The following is an 18,716-nucleotide window of genomic DNA, read 5'->3' as shown; positions in this document are numbered from 1 at the left end:
GTGATCCAAATTGACTGGGGTTTATTTATGCTGAATTTATATCCATGAAATATATAAATAATTTAAATCAGCCTGTACAGTGTTTCCGGTTAAAACAGCCTGTACAGTGTTTCCGGTTAAAACAGCCTGTACAGTGTTTCCGGTTAAATCAGCCTGTACAGTGTTTCCGGTTAAATCAGCCTGTACAGTGTTTCCGGTTAAAACAGCCTGTACAGTGTTTCCCGTTAAAACAGCCTGTACAGTGTTTCCGGTTAAATCAGCCTGTACAGTGTTTCCGGTTAAAACAGCCTGTACAGTGTTTCCGGTTAAAACAGCCTGTACAGTGTTTCCGGTTAAAACAGCCTGTACAGTGTTTCCGGTTAAAACAGCCTGTACAGTGTTTCCGGTTAAAACAGCCTGTACAGTGTTTCCGGTTAAAACAGCCTGTACAGTGTTTCTGGGCTTTTCTTTGTTGGGATATTTCATCTCAGACAAAAGAAAATGCAATGAAGCCCCATTGCACTGTGTCTACTATTGTCTTGGCAGAGCTATATCACATCCATTCCAGGCTGTGAATTGAGTGGCGGTCTGCCTGGCCAGTTGCTAGTAGTGTATTTATGTCAAGCTCTTAGGACTGAGACACTCTGACTGACCTTCAGCGGAAGCATATGTTGTTCTGGAGCAGCTAGATCCTGCTGTTGTCATGCCGTATGCCTGATAGAGGATCCAGCATAGCAGACACACAGGCAGGGACCTGTCCAGTTTGGAGCTCTGGCTGGCCAGACACGCAGGCAGGGACAGTCCAGTTTGGAGCCTGGCTCGCCAAACAGGCTTCTATCGTCCCCAGCTGACAGGCCAAACTCTCTCTCTCTCTCTCTCTTTTGCTCACACACAAACACACACACACAGCCCCGCGGCCGTAGGCCCAGCCACAGTCACTCTCAGCCTCCATCACTGCTGTCCAGCAAGGGTTTGACACGGAGTTGGCGGGCAAAACTGGAGTGTCAGCCACCTCGTGACGCCTGAAAGGTACATCAGTCTCAGCATCTGGCCGAGAAGTGTGTGTGTGTGTGTGTGTGTTTGTTTGTGTGTGACAACGAGAAATCACAGTGGGAGGGTGGTTTCTTTGCACTTTGTGTGTACGTGTGTGTGTGTGTCTTGATCCAAGCGGCAGCTGAGCAGCCCCTCCAAACATCAACGTCTGGTTGTGCAACAGAGACAATGTCATCTGGCCTCGGGGCAGGAGCTTCACCACTGGTCAGATGGACAAGCAGCTCCCTGTGGTAGAATTACAGCCTGACAAAAACGTCATGCACCTCTGAGTGACAGTCAGCACGCCAGATTCCTTTGGACAGACTGGCCTGCGAATAGCACTGAGCAGCAGTAGGCTTTTCAGCCATGTCTCAACTGGTGGTCAAGCCGGCTGTGCCAGGCCAGAACCCTGCCACTGCCAGATGAGACCCGGACAAGGGGAGGGAGGGAGGGAGCGAAGGATGGGAAATGAGGGAGGGAGGGAGGGGGAGCTGTAGCCTTGAGATACGGCAGAGTTTGGGACTGCACTTTTTGGGTGCATCTCAGTCTGTAGTGGTGGTGGAGGAGGAGAAGGGGGGAGGGGCGGCAGCCTGGATTTGTTGTGGAGAAACAGACAGGCAGGGAGGCTGCAGTTGGTGTTCATATGCTCAAGCTGGCTAGTTAAGAGCTAGCTCTCCTATTCTCCATCTGGCAGGGAACTGTACAGGGGGCTGTGATATGGGCTCCAGCAGAGCAGGGAGAGGGGGAAGAGAGGGAGGGAGAGAGGAGGGGAGAGGGGGAAGAGAGGGAATGGAGAGGGGGAAAAGAGGGAGGGAGAGAGGAGGGAGAGAGGGGAAAGAGAGGGCGGGAGGGGAGAGGGGGAAGAGCGGGAGGGAGAGGGGAAAAGGGGAGAGGGGTAAAAGAGGGAGAGAAGGAAAGGAGAGAGAAGGAAAGGAGAGAAGGAAAGGAGAGAGAAGGAAAGGGAGAGAGAGAAATAGGGGGGGTAGTGATGGGGAGGAAGAAATCTTCAAATGATGCTACATTCTTAGAAAAAAAGGAGCTATCTAGAACCTTAAAGGGTTCTTCGGTCAGGCAGATCGCTCAAGAGTGTGTTCGAAATTGGACATCTATCCATGTCCTGAGGATGTCGGATAATGCCTTCGAAAACAGTGAGTGCTATTACCATCAAGAAGGCTTGGGTTTTGCTAGGGCATGGTGGACAGGGTGGTGGTGGTGGCTGGGTATAATCCCATAACTCTGGATTGATCCCAGTGGTGGACACTCATAAAAATCTAAATAAATAATTACCCTTTCCTAAACCTTAACCCTAAATTTGACTTTTGGAGAAACGGAACAATACTGAGCAGGAGGAGTCAACCCAAGGCTCAATAACACTTTGAAATTTGAGGTTTGGAGCAACTTCAACACTTTACTTCTGGAGAAATGTCTAAATCTGCATTGAGACTGTGAGAGCTCGTTGTCTTTGGCTGTCCCCATAGGAGAACCTTTTGAATAATTATTTTTTGGGGTTCCAGGTAGAACCCTATTCAGTCTGAAGATGTATGAGATGTCCCACCCTTTTTTCAAATCATATGATGAAATACATTTTCTAACATGCATTATAATAGGCTGTGGCAGTTCAATGCATTTGATACTATGCCAATAGCCTATTCCAAATCACGCACAATATTTCTCAAAATTGAATAAGACACATTTTTCACATTTCCTCATCACATTGAAAAAACCAAATCTAAAGTAAACCAACCAACCCACCATACACATTCATAAGCAGTCACGATTGTGTTGCATTTCTGAATGAGAAAAAATATTGGCTCCATTGAAATAATTTCCACATTGTTTGCGAACTTGTAATCTCTTGTAGACAGATAAGAAACCATAAGAGATGACCAATTAGGCTACGCAAGGCTTTAGTTCTGGATTAAACCGAGATGACCGATTTTGTGAAGGCTATGTTTCGTTTAGATTTAATATTTACAAATATTCACTTTAACGGATTTCTGTGAAACGAAGCAGTAATAGTCTGCTATGTGGAATTGCGACAGCCGTGGAGCATTTCGCCTCCGGGCAGCGCGCGACATACCTAATATGACACTCTATAATTGGGATTCTCGAGGTGACACGCGCTCCTGTTGACGTTCCCCGGTAACCTAAAGATTTACGCAGACCCAACCGTTTCACTATAGCATAATTCTAACGACCATCTCCATTGTTCATTGTAAGGCCTACCGGTATGCCTATATCTTGTTGACTGGAAGGCGGACAGGGGTTGACTCAAATTGGAATGGAACCATTCAAAGACCGAGGGAGTTGTAATTTAAGGTATTTTTTCATGTGATTAGAAAAGAAAACGTGGATGTCAAGCCCAGCCCATTTCAGAGGAGAAAGTGAATGTGACTATTTAATTTCTGTCTTCAACATCACAAGATTTCGTTCCAAGCGTTTTTAATATTCTCCCTGATTTGGGCAATATAGCCTATTAGTATAAAATGTGCCTGCTAGGTTACGTAATGTGACACGTGGATTAATGTTACATTTAATAATAATCTACTCAATTGAATAACTTTTAATTTCTATGCACTGTGATGTTTTTAGGCGTGGTGTATCTTGACGCTCATATTCTCCAGATAGCCTGTTAATACAGTTTGACTGCAACACCCAATGATTTATTAAAACGGACCCATCAGAAACCACTGTAATCTGGGGTGTAAAACACACTTGACTAGATTTTAATTCATATGGGCATAGACATGCTGATATTTTGGACAAACCCGTGATGTGTGTGTGTGCGTGCTCGTGTGTGCGTGCGTGTGTGTCTCAGCATTGTCTCGTGAGCTCTCATTATCAGTGCGTTTGAGAGGGTTTGGTGGAGGGAGAAGAATATGTATAATTGTCTTCTCGCCAAGCGATGGGTTTGTTTTAATTGACACTCGCTGGGACTACAAGAAACAAGGAACAACCCCCATCTACCGGCAGAATCTCCGCCACCCTCTCCTCCTTCTCCTCCTCCTCTTCTCTCTTCTGTACAGCCCCGCCACCCTCTCCACGCAAGGTTGGCTTCTATAACAGGACAGCGCTTTCTCAGCTGAAGGTAACCTCAACTTTCACATGAAATACAAATGTTCACGCAATTAATCGGTATATGTGCTATAGGCCTACATTATATCCACATGGCTGATATTTGTCGAGGTGCGAAAAAATGGCATTGAAATAGAATACAGCCTGATGCATGGAGTGGAAAAGGTTGTGCGCGTGCAAGCTATAAGATTTTGCATTAATGACAGATATAGTGAGACGTGTTACTGCCTGGTTACTGAGCTTTGAGATGTGGAAGGATTGGCGATAGACGGCTTATTTCTTTCATTCACAAGGAAACCAAAGTCAACATTGAGCCACCCGTGGTATAGTTTAAATATGGTTATCTTATCTGTCATTGTTTTTGAATACATGTTCATGGTCAACATTTTATAAGAAAAAATAACAAGGTTGAAATTGAGAAGACACTGCACAGTACACTGAACTGCAGAGGTTAGAGGTGATTCGCAGCAAAGTCTCAGCAGAATAGTGGAAAAAAGAGGGAAAACGGACAAAAAATACGTAATAGTAGCCTAAATGTGTTGCCAGTTTTAAAAATGTCACGAGACACCCAAATAATAGTAAAATAACGATGAATTCTGAACTCTAACCGGAATGGAAATACTTTAGTTGGCCACTATATTTCATTTTATTTATTTTATTCTTCAGGAGACAAAAGCCTGGCATGGTTACAAACAATGCAGGTATGAATTCACCCCAAAAAACAAAAGCCAACGCGTTTAGAGACCAATAAGTTACTTTCCTTAGAAGATACTAATGTGTGTCCTCCACCCTTATTGGCATTACTGTAAGATGCATCATCATTAGTCATTTATTTTATTTTCATTTTTTATCATATAGCAGATAATGACACATTTATAACCAATAACCTGCTATGGGACCCTAGACTTCTAAAATAGGCCTAGCTATAAACTAAATCCGAGAAAGAGGCAATAAGGCTACATTTCGATTTTGTTAAGTAAAAAAACCCAAATAGGTTGATTTCCATTTCAGAGAGATGGACACTGGGAGAGCTCATGCATACATTGACGCATTTTAATCCTTTTTCACTCGGATGAAATGTCATTGCTGGAGGCAAGGGAGACACGCATCAAGGGGATCTACAGCACATTTCATATTCCTTATGAAGATGCACAATGAAATTATAACAATACTAATAATAGTCAGGATAATTTTAGTTTATAAAATAAATAACAACAGCTATCTATACATTTAGCAGGATATGAGCTTTTTAAAATAAAGGTGGGCCACTTTGCGTTTTCTATCCTCTCCTGGGAACGCGTAATAAACACTGCAATTAAATGTCACACTGAACTGACATAATTTTAAGATTTCTTTGTCCAAGTGAAATGAATCCTCAGTATTTTTTTATTAAATGTTTTACCTCAGTGGTATGAAACTGACAGAGCGCGAACTAACTCCGCTGCTGCTAGCACATTCACCTCCTCCTCTAAAGCTTGGACATTTCTGCGCCGCATTATCTAGAGGGGCCCAATTAAACACCCGACTTCTGATCCCGGGGACAAAATGGAAATGTAACACTTCTTAAAATGATTGGTGTTGGCGAGAGGAAGCGCACCTGCAACTCCATTGAGCTTTGGGGAGTTTATTAATGGTCCGGACTGTAAGCAGAGTTATCTTTTGTCCTCTGACACAAAACCTTTAATTCTCCCAGACGTGTTTTATTGTCTGTCAGGCCTCGGCCAGGGCCTTGGGGACAGAATAATACACACATTCGTTATATAGATAATATCAATTACCTCTTCGACAACATGGTATCCGTGCAATAAATATATTTAATGGAATTCAATATTTTGGATTAAAGTACAAAATGTCAATGGCAAAAAACAAGCAAACAAGCAGATTTAGCCAATACCATGGGTGCGTGTTGTCACACATTTGAGAGAGAAATCTGTCTGTCAGTGTATCGCGATAGTTTGAGTGTACAGAGGGGTTAATTGGAGAGACGATGGGCATGCTAATGAAGAGTTAGTGGCGGATAATTCGTTTTCATTGAGTGTAGGTTACCGTTTAATTGAGAGAGCATTGATTGGGCTTTAAAATGTGTAATTCCGTTACTTACACAGAATGGAAGCTTGACACTGGCACTTCAGCGCATGCAGCCTTAGGATAACTAGAAAATGCATATAGGCTCCTATATAGGCTTCTTAATTAGGCTTACTTATTATGTTGGTTAGGAAAGGGTCTGGCATTTGGCATCTGTTCGTTTTAGAATCGCCCTATATGTTTTGCCATGCTCTAGGCTATTTGTGGCATATTTATCGTAGTCCATATTGTATTATTTTGCAGGCCTACATTGTGTTTTGTAGGCTAAACTTGACATATGTTGGCTATGATAATCTTTTACCATTCTCTCTACGGAGTTACTGTAGCTGTCTTCTCCCTATAACATATCACTGCCCCGCCCCAACCTCCCAACACACACACAGACACACACACACACACACACACACACACACACACACACACACACACACACACACACACACACACACACACACACACACACACACACACACACACACACACACATCATGTAATCTTTAACATGAATTAATCAGGATCCTGTTAAATTAGGCCTATTATAATCTCGGGCTGAAGTAAAAAATATCCAATCCAAAATTTACCCGACAATTGTAAAAATATCGCTTCACACGACTGTTTCACATAAGACGTGTCACATAAACGTATCGAATCAAATTCAACAAATTACAATTCTGAAACTCCATAATACATTTCAAACATATTAAAATTAGTTCAAATTACAATTCAATATCCAATGCTTATCCTTCTAATTCAATCACACCAAGAGCTTATGTAAATATCCCTAAACCGTATCGTGTCTTTAAGCTGCGATTTAGTCTCCACTAATGTGTCTGGTAACTAAAACCTATAGAAAAGAAAAGTAATGAAAATGTCAATACCCGAAGTGTCTCTCTCCACGCTCTCGCAGCCAGCATGCACGGCGGGTTTGAGAGGAGAGTGACAGCTCTTTGTTGGTGAATAGAAATCAGTGGCATAGAGAGAGGGAACGACTCCTCCTACCAAATTATCCAAACTGGGCAGGCTTTTGCTCTCTTCACAAATAGAACACGGCTCTCCAACACAGGCAGTCCCAATCTGACCTTCAAGCACACGGAACCCTGTAACGGGAGATCGGTGGGGGACTGTCGAGAGAAAAATACCCAATCTAAACTTCTGCCATTTTAACCGTTCATCACCATCATCATCAGTGCGTGTACTGGCACCCGCCGTATCAGCTGGACTATACTTTTTCTTTTGGTAACAAGACATTCAGGGGAGAGGAAAACAATTTATTCCTGCCTTGACTTCTCCCCGTTCCTCATCTCTACACCGAGTTGTATTCGTTTTCCCCCCAGTTTGCTTTGCACACTTGCAGAGGAGGTAAACTGAGCTGAGTGTGCCTCTTGTGTGTGTATGCCTGTCTCGCAGCAGAACCAGTCGGATGCTCTGAGCCTACCGGACGCAGAGCTGTATATGGAAGTTGTGGGCTATAAGGCAGAAGCGAGCTGTTGCACATTACGTCGTTCAAGAGCGGGAGCCATGCTGTTCCACGGGATCTCCGGTGACCACATCCAGGGCATCATGGAGGAGATGGAGAGGAGATCCAAAACCGACTCGCGCCTGGCCAAGGGCGTGCGGCTCAACGGAAGGGAAGCGGTGAGGAAAATTAACACAATGCAATGTTGTTGTTTTATTCTGACATCTATGACGATTAACACCTACATCCGAATGGGAATAACTGCTTATGCGGAAGAGAATGCTTTAGAAGGTAGGCCTATAGTTGGGCTAATATAAAGAATCACTCGAAATAAAGTCTTAATGTTGTGGTTAATATTGAGTTTACAGATTCCTCTGCCCAACATAACAAACAATAACATGCAGCCTAAATTGTATGCTCGTCTGGGGAAGTTTTCGTATGTAATACAAATATATTCACTTATAAACCTGTTAAGTGAATGTGCATAAACTAAATGTGACAATTATTACGCACAATTTTCCAATTTGTTACACAATTTATATTTTGAGCAAATAGCAAATTGCTGTTGTCAATATTTATTTATATAATATAGACTATAATTAAACAATACTTACAGATATAGCCCACTAGAGTTATCTGTGGTTGATTATTATTAGCATTTACATAATAATTTATTATAGGCCTACATAATTTGTGTTATTATGATAATTATTATTCCTGGGTCATTGTTGTAATTTATGGTTAGGCGTGTAAAAGTAGGAGGTTATAGGGCCTTCTCAGCTGTCGATACAGCTTATTTTAAATGTGCAAGGAAGCGTCATTAATTATTCTTTGTCATTGTAATATCATTATGTAGCTCCATTTGTTAGATAAGTTGAACGCAGTTACTCCCTAAACACAATGGGCCCTGCATGTTTATACACTTCCAGCTTCGCAGGAATTTCCTGGGGTTCATTTTGCTTTTAAACCGAACTGTCATGAGCCTAAAATCTAACTAAAGTGCTACTTACTATTTTATTTATTTTCAAGAAAATCGTGTAATGCTGATTTTAGTGAAATATGTAATTTTCATATATGTTACAGTTTTATCACACACAAGCCAAACCCTCACATGAGACGTATAGGCCTAACTACAGGCTCAGGATGTGAGCCATGCATTTCCCACGTTAATATCCCCCTCCTTTCCTTCTCCTTCCAGACCATGCCTTCCATGGGCCCTGAGAAACCCGCGTTGTGTGCCGGCTGTGGAGGCAAAATATCGGATAGATATTATCTGCTCGCTGTGGACAAACAATGGCACCTACGGTGCCTCAAATGCTGTGAATGTAAACAGCATTTGGAGTCAGAGCTCACGTGTTTCGCCAAGGATGGCAGCATCTACTGCAAGGATGATTACTACAGGTAAGACAAATCTAAGGTTATGAATTGTTTTTCTACAGGCTTAGTGAAATAATGTATTTTATTATTCGATAATTGAACAACTCTCTCTCTCTCTCCCCCTCTCTCTCTCTCTCTGTTTGGTATTAGGCCTGTCATACAAACGATTGTTAGTGACTGAATCCATAGGCGTAAAACACAGACATAGGCCACGGAAAAAGGCAAATAGGCTTTAAATCTAGGTTAAATGTATAATGTATGCAGAGAAGGCTTATTGGTTCGATCGGCTATAGCTTTACTCAACAGGGCATACAAGGCCTCATATAATGACTCGACAACATGGACATAGACACAGCTGTAGCCATGTAGCCTATAGATATCAGAGGCAATCTGACATTTCCACTGCAAAGCCGAGGTGTTATTATACAAAAACTGCGGATGGAGGTTATAACATTATAAGCAAACTGCTGGGGGGAAAAACAATAACGACATGGAGGTGGCTCTTATGTGGCTCCCCCCCTCTCCTCGCAGTGTGTGTGAGTGTGTTCCATTTTTTTCAATCCTGTTCGGAATGTTTTAGAAGTGTCATGTCTGCGCGTCCTTGTTCTAGAAGGTTCTCCGTGCAGAGGTGCGCTCGCTGCCACCTCGGGATCTCAGCATCTGAGATGGTGATGCGCGCGAGGGACTCCGTGTACCACCTGAGCTGCTTCACGTGCACCACGTGCAACAAGACCCTGACCACAGGCGACCACTTCGGCATGAAAGACAGCCTGGTGTACTGCCGGGTCCACTTCGAGACCATATCCCAGGGAGAGTACCCCCACCCTGGCCTCAACTATGCCGAGATGGCGGCTAAAGGTGGAGGTCTGGCGCTGCCATACTTCAATGGCACTGGAACGGCCCAGAAGGGAAGGCCTCGGAAGAGGAAGAGCCCCGTCATGGGCATAGACATCACTAGCTACAACTCAGGTGAGGAGACAGAGAAGATGAGAGGACTGGCTGGTTGGGGAGTTGTAATCGGGGAATTTATGCTGTTGCACTCTTTGAAAATAACGTTTCGATGGGGATGTAATGGTTAGGGCTAATATAATGTTATTACATGCTAACGAAGGGGCGGCAGGTGGCCTAGTGGTTAGAGCGTTGGGCCAGTAACCGAAAGGTTGCCAAATCGAATCCCCGAGCTGACGAGTTAAAAATCTGTCGTTCTGAACAAGGCAGTCAACCCACTGTTCCTAGGCTGTCATTGTAAATAAGAATTTGTTCTTAACTGACTTGTATAGTTATATAAAAAAAAAAAACACGACGTGCGCTGGTGAACTGACGAATATAGAGCTGGCTGCTGGAATTTTTGGCTTGCTCGGTGTTTAAGTCCGTAGGCCTACTCCGAAAGCAATTTTAACCAAAAAGGGAAGGGGGAAAGAGAACAATTGGCCATTCAACAAAATTGAAGAGGCCTTCTATGAATGTCTGCTCTGTTCATGAAGCCTATTTGCATTTACCATCATTATGCTACATTTCTTGTTGTCAAAATGATCTAAAATTGACCCCCAGTTAAACATTCTATTACATTTTCTAATTAAGAATCGTTTTAGGTTATCGAATGTCTAACATGGGCACACACATGCACTTGAACCATATGCACGTGCAGGGGGTAACGGGTGACCTATACGCACGTGCAGAGGGTACGGCAATTCAGTACGGTAATTCACTTGCTTAAAATGTGCCGCAGCTAATGCCCTTTTTCCGCCTTTAGTTTTACTTGGGGGGGACATTGCCTCCTCGGTTAGGCTATAGCCTACTGTAGGCATACAGTTAGCCTAATTTTACTTTGGAAATCTGGAATTCAAAACGCTGAATGTTATAATGCAACCAACCCCGCATATTCTCTTTTGTTGTTGCTTTTTAGAATTAGTATCCGGTTGATACAGTTGTTAATTGTGTGCCAAGTTTCCTCTGTTCACCATGAATGAAAGGAAAAAAGGTACTCTGCGTGTTAACAGTTCTGCGTTAATTGAAGGTGCTTTAGGAATCCCTGGCCTTCAACCACTTCTGAATCATACTCGGGAAGGTCAGCACAGTTCTCAGAAACAGAACAAGTGAAAGATGGAGCGGGAATACAGTAGAATAGGCCTACCAATAATAATAAATTAATAACGACAAGGATAATAATCGAGATTTTCTGAAGACTGTTTCATTTCCATAAATAATGTCAATATGCCTCCTTAATTTATTTGGTCTCCGTTTAATTTAAATAATAATATTTAGCTATAGAAGTTGTGCATCTTTAAAGCACTTTTTGGTTGCACTGCAAGACATACATACACGCTTGTAGTTAACTCAGAATGAAGTCCTGCTTTTGTATGTAGCGTTCCAAAATCAGAAATTGCATGTCTTTCACAGTCAGGTGCGGGCAAAAACCTTTATATTGTCTAGATCCGGTTTATAATGTTTTGGATCTGTCTCCTCTGTATGCCTATACGTCTTTTAGAGGATTCTCCAATGCAGTCCCATGTCGACTTTGCAGTTGTTCGGCTATACTTTGCTGCTCAGCATGTTTTCATAGTGACCCCTGGTGGGTAGTTATAGAACGAAAGGCACTGGACGAAAATAGGATACCCCAAATTTAAAGATTGAGGTCTTATTTATTGCAGTGCTTTCAAGATGCGTGTCTAACATGAATTAAGATGAACATCTGATATCTGAAAATAAGTGTTTTCTGAAAACAAGTTAATGATGAACAATCTGGTAGTAGTCCTGGTCGAGATTCATTTGAAAAATAAATGGAGTGTGTACATCAGAGATATTTAATCCTAGATTCATCTGCGTTCATGCTTAGCTCTGGATTCACTAAAACTAGAATTAAGCCTACTGGAGCAATGCATTTTGGGTCTTTGAAACCGGCACTAAAGTCTGTCATTTAAACTAGTGATTTGCATTTCTAGGGGGCCGTAAATAACAAGATAGGTGTGTTGAAAAAAATTAATGGCCTGCTATATTGTTCCAGTTTATTAGACAGAGATTTAGAGACGACCACTTGATGTGATAGAGTAGAAAGAGTCTGTCATAGGGAGCTACTGTAGGTCCATATACGCTATAGAAATGACTGCTGGCTGTGTTGACTTTTAAAATAATTGTCTTTTAATCATGGAATGTCAATCAATTATTGTAAATATTTTCCCATAAACAGTTAAGGACCTAAAATGATGGTGCATGTTGGAAGTAGGGATTACATTTTAATGACAAGACAGTATTACTTTCTTTAAACACATTAGAAATACTGTACCAAATCAACTAACTCTTACTGTAGATTTGATTTATTTAAAAAAATTAAATACATTTATAATACTTTCTAAGGGTTTCGGGTCAGTTCAATTTGGAATAATTATGAATCAATGAAATATTTAAATCTTAACTGAAAACTATGGAAAGTTTACGGACATTTCGTGTCTTGAATTTCTGTTCATTGGAATGCGTGGCCATATTAAACTATTCCCAACCCTGCTCCGGTTGACTTGTATCTTTCTATTCTCACCCATTTTGGGGGAGTGCTGTCCATCTAATCTTCTAGGGATTATATTTACAAGTATCCAGCAGCACCCCGATTAAAAAAAATATATATTATTCTACAATGCACGTAATGCATTCTCCAATGTGGCAGTATTTGTGTTCTAAGCTGACGCCTCGTCCTCTTGGTTAGGTTGTAATGAGAATGATGGGGAACACCTGGATCGTGACCAGGCCTACCCTCCAGCCCAGAAGAACAAGCGCATGCGTACCTCCTTCAAGCACCATCAGCTCCGCACCATGAAGTCCTACTTTGCTATCAACCACAACCCAGACGCCAAGGACCTCAAACAGCTGGCCCAGAAGACAGGCCTCACCAAAAGAGTTCTACAGGTAAGCAGAAGCCATCGACCTCCTTCTCGACCTCTGACCTAGTATGACGTCTTCACTGTATCCTCCATTCCACCGTTTGTTCTTTTTTTTTTGACCATCAGTCCATTTAATTCATCCTTTTTTGTTTTGTTAGGTTTTAATAAAATGTTTAATTTGTTTTCTACCAATGTTGAGTTGTATGGAATGTTGTTAGGCACTAGGGTTCCTTGATGTACTGTATGAAGTAGATGTAGTGTATTTGTAGTGTTCAGGGTTTATAGACATATCATTTATCCACTAATCACCCCCAGTCTCGCTGGGTCAGTGGTGGCAAGAGTAACTTAAACTAATGTTCACAGAGCGAGAAACTTAAACTAACGTACACAGAGAGAGAGAGAGAGAGAGAGAGAGAGTGCACAAGTCTTGTAAGGATCTTTTACAAAAGAAAAACTTTTTCAGCTGGTCATTTCTCATGTGGTTTCTACTCCCTGAGTCCAAAATAATGGCGTCAAAAATCAGCAGTTTGTAGTTATTGCACTTTGTACTCTGCCAGGAGAGTCAGCTAGTGGGCAACACTGTGATGTCAAACAGAACAATTTTATGAGAAAGAAAGAAAGAAAAGAAAGTAAATAAGTTGCTAATATATATATTTTTAATATACATCAGACATAAACATAAAGTAAAAGCCATTGGATTGGATTGGTTTACAGGTATGGTTCCAAAACGCAAGAGCCAAATTCAGAAGGAACGTTTTGCGACAGGAGAATGGTGTTGACAAGGCCGACGGCACGTCACTCCCTCCGCCCTCGTCCGACAGCGGCGCTCTGACACCCCCCTCCAGCGCGGCCACACTAACAGACCTGACCAATCCCTCTATCACTGTAGTGACCTCCGTCACGTCTAGTTTGGACAGCCATGATTCGGGGAGCCCCTCACAGACTACCTTGACAAACCTTTTCTAGCAAGCTCTACGACTCCTAGCTCTTAACTCATTTTGTTTTTTTCCCCCCAATTTGCAATGATATATTTTTAAACAACATCTTTAAAGAAAACAGAGACAGTTCCATGGATACATAAAGTACGGTACTGTACTGTACACACAACAGAAAGCAGCAAGAACATCGACAACAACAACAGCAACATTTAATCAGGAGGAGATTATTTTGATGTGTAGCATTTGCAACCGCTTGGCAGCTGAGTTTGTAGTCAACCTATTTAGTGATTGGTCTTGTGTCGAGGACATTTTGAATCTGGAAGGCATTGACAAATTATTATAGAGGGTTCTACAATCTGGGTCAGAGCCCAAAATTAAGTTATTTAAATGGTAATAGTATATTATTTTTACTTTATTTAATTTGTTCATTTGATTTGATTTAGTCTAAAATTGATCCCGGCCTGATAATTCATTTAAAATCATTAATACTATGTTAGTACTATCCTATTTAAAGCATATTTTGATATTTCCTTTTTTACATTTTTTAATCTTTTAAATATGAATTTTCAGAATGTTGTGTAAAAGATCATTCAGAGTTATCCTGGATGTTATAAGACATTGGAGCATTATAGAGATGAGTAATTTCCCGTCTCTAAATTAACGTTGTATACATTACAACAAAACAAACATTACAACTCTAATGCCAGGTGGCTGCGGTGACGTCAACATGCATTTTGTCTTAACATGATACACCTCAACTGTGATAGAAAAGGATAAGAACAGAACACATCTCTAGATCTGTACAGTGGTAACTGACACATCTCTAGATCTGTACAGTGGTAACTGACACATCTCTAGATCTGTACAGTGGTAACTGTCCAACATGGAATGCAGTCACGTTGATATTAGAAGGAGTTCAACAATATAAATCAGTGAGTAAAATTCTGATTGGGACAGAGTTCACGGGCACTGTTTGAAATTATTGTTTCCATGATACTTTTACTAATCTGTTGGCCTCATTTTACATACCAAACACACAACTGGAAAAACAATTCTGTTGGCCTCATTTTACATACCAAACACACAAATGGAAAAAACAGTAGTTTATCTGGATTCAGCGAGCCCGTAGAATTACTGTTAAGTACAATTGCACAGTGACAATATACTGCCCAAAAGGAAAGTACATTATTATTATTATTATCATCATGTTTCTCAGGGTAAAGAAGGGTTGATTCTGAAAAAGGTAAGAAGGTCGGAGAGGAAGATAATAAAAAGTGAGGGATGACGATATGGAAGATGTGTAGACCTGACAGAAACATTACAATGACCCCAGAAAAGCTGGAGATATTAGACAGCTAGTGGGACAAAGAAATCATCCTCCACGTTTTCTCCTTGGCCATATTTAAACTTTACCGACACTTGCTACTGAACAGACCAATTATCTTTTTCATCTGGCTGATTTCGGAGAAAGAGAGACAAAAAGAAATAGAAGGATTTCTTTCTGACGGGGTTCAACTTGTATTTTTTGTCTCCTGGGCAAGCTGTTTAAGGTCGTTGGCGTCGGGTTGTGGTTGATAGCAAAGCAGGACTACATGGTGCGAATTAGGAGAAAGAAAAAGAGAGATTCCTGGCTGCGGGCTTCAAACATTTTTTATTGTAATTGTCACAATTTGTTCTATTGTAGAACAAAGCGTTACTCTCACTCTACTTGATGAAGTAGATGCTTAACTCAGTTCTACTATGTGCCTTATGCTATAACTTGGAAGAAAGTTTGTAAACTTCAGGATTTATATGTTATTGTTTGTTGACTGATTCACATCCTTTTGACGCCTCACTAGTTTTGTACTGTTTTAACATCTTATTTCTGAAGATCTTTTTATGGTGTATCCTGTTAGAAAGGGGGCAGCGATGTCTTAGAAAGCAGCACTCTTTCAGATATAGTTGGTTAATCCAATAATATTCATGTTAATAGTTGAGTACACTAAGTGTTCTATCGAGATTGTCCATGTTTCCCTGTTTCTTGACAAAGATGGTGTATAGAAACTATTTCCCCTTAAATATTTATGGACCAAACGGTTGTTATATATCTTATTAAATTTTGTGTGAATAAAAAAATACTTTGTTTTAAATGAGTTTTTATTTTTCATTTACACTTGCCATTTTTTTTTGTGTTATCCCTTAGATACTAGGTTTTTATTATTTTACTCACATCAACAAATGAAAAAAAAAGCATTCAATGATTGATTGACCAATTAAAACAAACGTTCCACATTTTTTACTTTCATTTTGAATTATTTTTATTTCCTATTTGATGGTGTTTACAGCTTCAAAGTAATGCCCCATGAATTTGCACCTAAACCCTGTAGTCAACAATTATGAAAATGGCTTTTTAATGCATGAATATGGCTATATAACTTTTTTTTAAATGGAAAAAGGAACGCTGCAAAGCATACATTGACTGATATATCTGTATATTATATAAGTAGTGCTAAGGTGCCATAACAGTAAATGCAGACCTATAAAGCCAGGTTGCTCTGTAGTTAATATATTGTTACTCTATGATTTCTTACAGGGAGAACAAATCTTGGGGCATTACAGCCAAACTTCCCGACGTTTGAAAATTCCCTAAAGTATTAAAAGAAGGGGAAAACTTTGGTCGGAATTCCTCACCATTGAAGACAAAGACAGTATTAGGATAAGACGATAGAATATTGAGAGAGAACAAAATAACAAGACATGTTTCAGTCAAAAAAAAAAGTACAACAACCAAAAAAAATTGAAAACGTTTTTCCTGAATGTTTGAATCGAACTACGGAGAAGAATACAGTGTGTGATTACTGATATCATTGTGAAAAAAGACTTGACTTTGCTCATATTGGAATGCCATTCACACACAGTGGAAAAAGTTGTATAGTAACATAGCTGTATATAGCAGAACAGCATGGCAGCACAGGGGGTTACAGTAGGATTAAGAGACTGCAGACATTTAACAACACTACAGGACACACACACACACACACACACACACACACACACACACACACACACACACACACACACACACACACACACACACCCTTCCCTTACCCCACACACTCTAACCTCTACCCTCTATAGAATCAGCTTGCTATATAAAAAAAAAAAAAAAACTTTCTTTTGTCACAAATGTCATTTTGTAAACACATGGCCTCCTTGAAACTCGGCAGCAGGACGCCCATCAAACGGGCTGATGAAGAGGACTGCAGAGTTGGCGCTTTGCCATCTGGCTGCACTGAGGAAAAAGAGGATGTAGCACAAAGATGAAGAGGATTCCCATTTTGCATGCACCTCATCATATCGTTAACATTTTCATTGAGCTGTATATTATTACTTCGTTTGATGCATTGTATTAGTATCATTCGTTGTCAGCTGTAAAAAAATAAAAAATAAACCCTATGAAAATCCTTCCCTGATGATGCTCATATACCTTACGGTGGAAAATGAAATGTCATTGTGATGACATAGATGGATTTTAATGCTTGAAGCTTATTTATACATGACATTCAGCTAACTAAGGACAATATTAACAATCCGATTATTACTGGCTGATTTCAATATCGTAGTTTTTCTTATGTTCTTGTTTACTGTGCAGCTTTTAAAATACACAACCAGCTCACGGAATTAACGGAGTGATTGCAAATACTAGATGGCATTAATTAGATGTGGAATTCAAGCTATTTACAATATGTTTTCTGTTCAGTTACAGTGTATAGGAACTGGATAGAGTCCATTCAGACTCCTGACAAATGTGGGCACCACGTTTCATTCTTGGGGTAAAACTACACCACATAATTCTAATTGACTAACCGCGTCTCCTAGTCTCACAAATCACAATGCCTGTAACCTAATCCCACTGGCTTGGGCCCTCAGTGCTGTGTGATTACTGCTCTACGATGAACGCTGCATATCCATGTCGGGAAGAAGGGAGACGGAAGGGAGCAGAGGGCCAGGATGGGGGAGGAGGGAACGGTGGTGCCACATGGGGCCTAGTAAACAGCTTGCTGTTGAATTCCAACAACGTGGGAAACAGCAAACACTACAGACAAGTCCAAGCCTAAACCTCCCTCACTGGGGTGCTGGTCGTGCTGTTTTTCCTGGCCCGGGCGGTGGGCGGTTTACACTAGCGAGCAGCAGGAAGTGGGATTGCAACATAACATAAACAAACAGTGTCGGCCATCTTGGATTCAGAAGATTCTGGACATCATCACAGCATCCTGCTGACTGACAAGAATGTGAAGGGATGGAGGTTTGTGACTGGAATGCCTCTTATCGGAACCATTAGTGTGTGTGTTACAGTAGTCTGCTGAGGGGAGGACGGCTCATAATAATGATCGGAACGGATGCATATGTTTGATGCATTTTATACCGTTCCACTGATTCCGCTCCAGTCATTACCACGAGCCCGTTCTCCCCAATTAAGGATCCACCAATCAATCAATCAAATGTATTTATAAAACCGTTTTTACATAAGGAGATGTCACCAAGTGCTATACAGAAACCTAGCCTAAAACCCTAAACAGCAAGCAATGCAGATGTAGAAGCATGGTGGCTAGGAAAAACTCCCTAGAAAGGCAGAAACCTAGAGAGGAACCAGGCTCTGAGGGGTGGCCAGTCCTTTTCTGGCGGTGCCAGGTGGAGATTATAAGAGCACATAGCCGTTAACACCAGATTGTTCTTCAAGATGTTCAGACTCTCATAGACAACCAGCAGGATCAAATAATAATCACAATGGTTGTAGAGGGTCCAACAGGTCAGCACCTCAGTAGTCAATGTCAATTGGCTTTTCATAGCTGAGCATTCAGAGGTCGAGACAGCAGGTGTGGTAGAGAGAGAGAGAGAGAGAGAGAGAGAGTCGAAAACAGA

The 18,716-nt window shown here is 41.2% G+C and overlaps 1 protein-coding gene across 4 annotated transcripts; it reads left to right on the top strand.

Annotated features, from left to right (window-relative positions):
- Positions 1-3,746: 3,746 nt before the first annotated feature.
- Positions 3,747-17,261, top strand: lhx9 (LIM homeobox 9). Of its 4 annotated transcripts, XM_071346388.1 has the most exons (6): positions 3,747-4,099; positions 7,579-7,806; positions 8,826-9,028; positions 9,615-9,973; positions 12,702-12,901; positions 13,591-15,943. In XM_071346388.1, exons 2-6 carry the CDS (start codon positions 7,624-7,626, stop codon positions 13,840-13,842), a joined length of 1,197 nt encoding a protein of 398 aa, XP_071202489.1. In that variant the 5' UTR covers positions 3,747-4,099; positions 7,579-7,623; the 3' UTR covers positions 13,843-15,943. The 4 variants fall into 4 exon arrangements, with proteins under 4 accessions (XP_071202489.1, XP_071202488.1, XP_071202487.1 ...); XM_071346387.1 differs by lacking the exon at positions 3,747-4,099 and having other exon boundaries at positions 7,180-7,806; positions 9,618-9,973; XM_071346386.1 differs by lacking the exon at positions 3,747-4,099 and having other exon boundaries at positions 7,184-7,806.
- Positions 17,262-18,716: the final 1,455 nt, after the last annotated feature.

Source organism: Salvelinus alpinus, chromosome 16 (assembly GCF_045679555.1).
Source record: "Salvelinus alpinus chromosome 16, SLU_Salpinus.1, whole genome shotgun sequence".
NCBI classification, from domain to species: domain Eukaryota; kingdom Metazoa; phylum Chordata; class Actinopteri; order Salmoniformes; family Salmonidae; genus Salvelinus; species Salvelinus alpinus.
This window is presented reverse-complemented; position numbering and strand designations above follow the sequence as displayed.

Bases quoted from the DNA above. Each gene is read 5' to 3' on its own strand.
- lhx9 (XM_071346386.1), top strand. From the start codon at position 7,564: ATGCCTGTCTCGCAGCAGAACCAGTCGGATGCTCTGAGCCTACCGGAC. The intron at 9,029-9,614 runs GTAAGACAAATC...TCCTTGTTCTAG, and splicing joins TGCAAGGATGATTACTACAG to AAGGTTCTCCGTGCAGAGGT. The intron at 12,902-13,590 runs GTAAGCAGAAGC...ATTGGTTTACAG, and splicing joins TCACCAAAAGAGTTCTACAG to GTATGGTTCCAAAACGCAAG.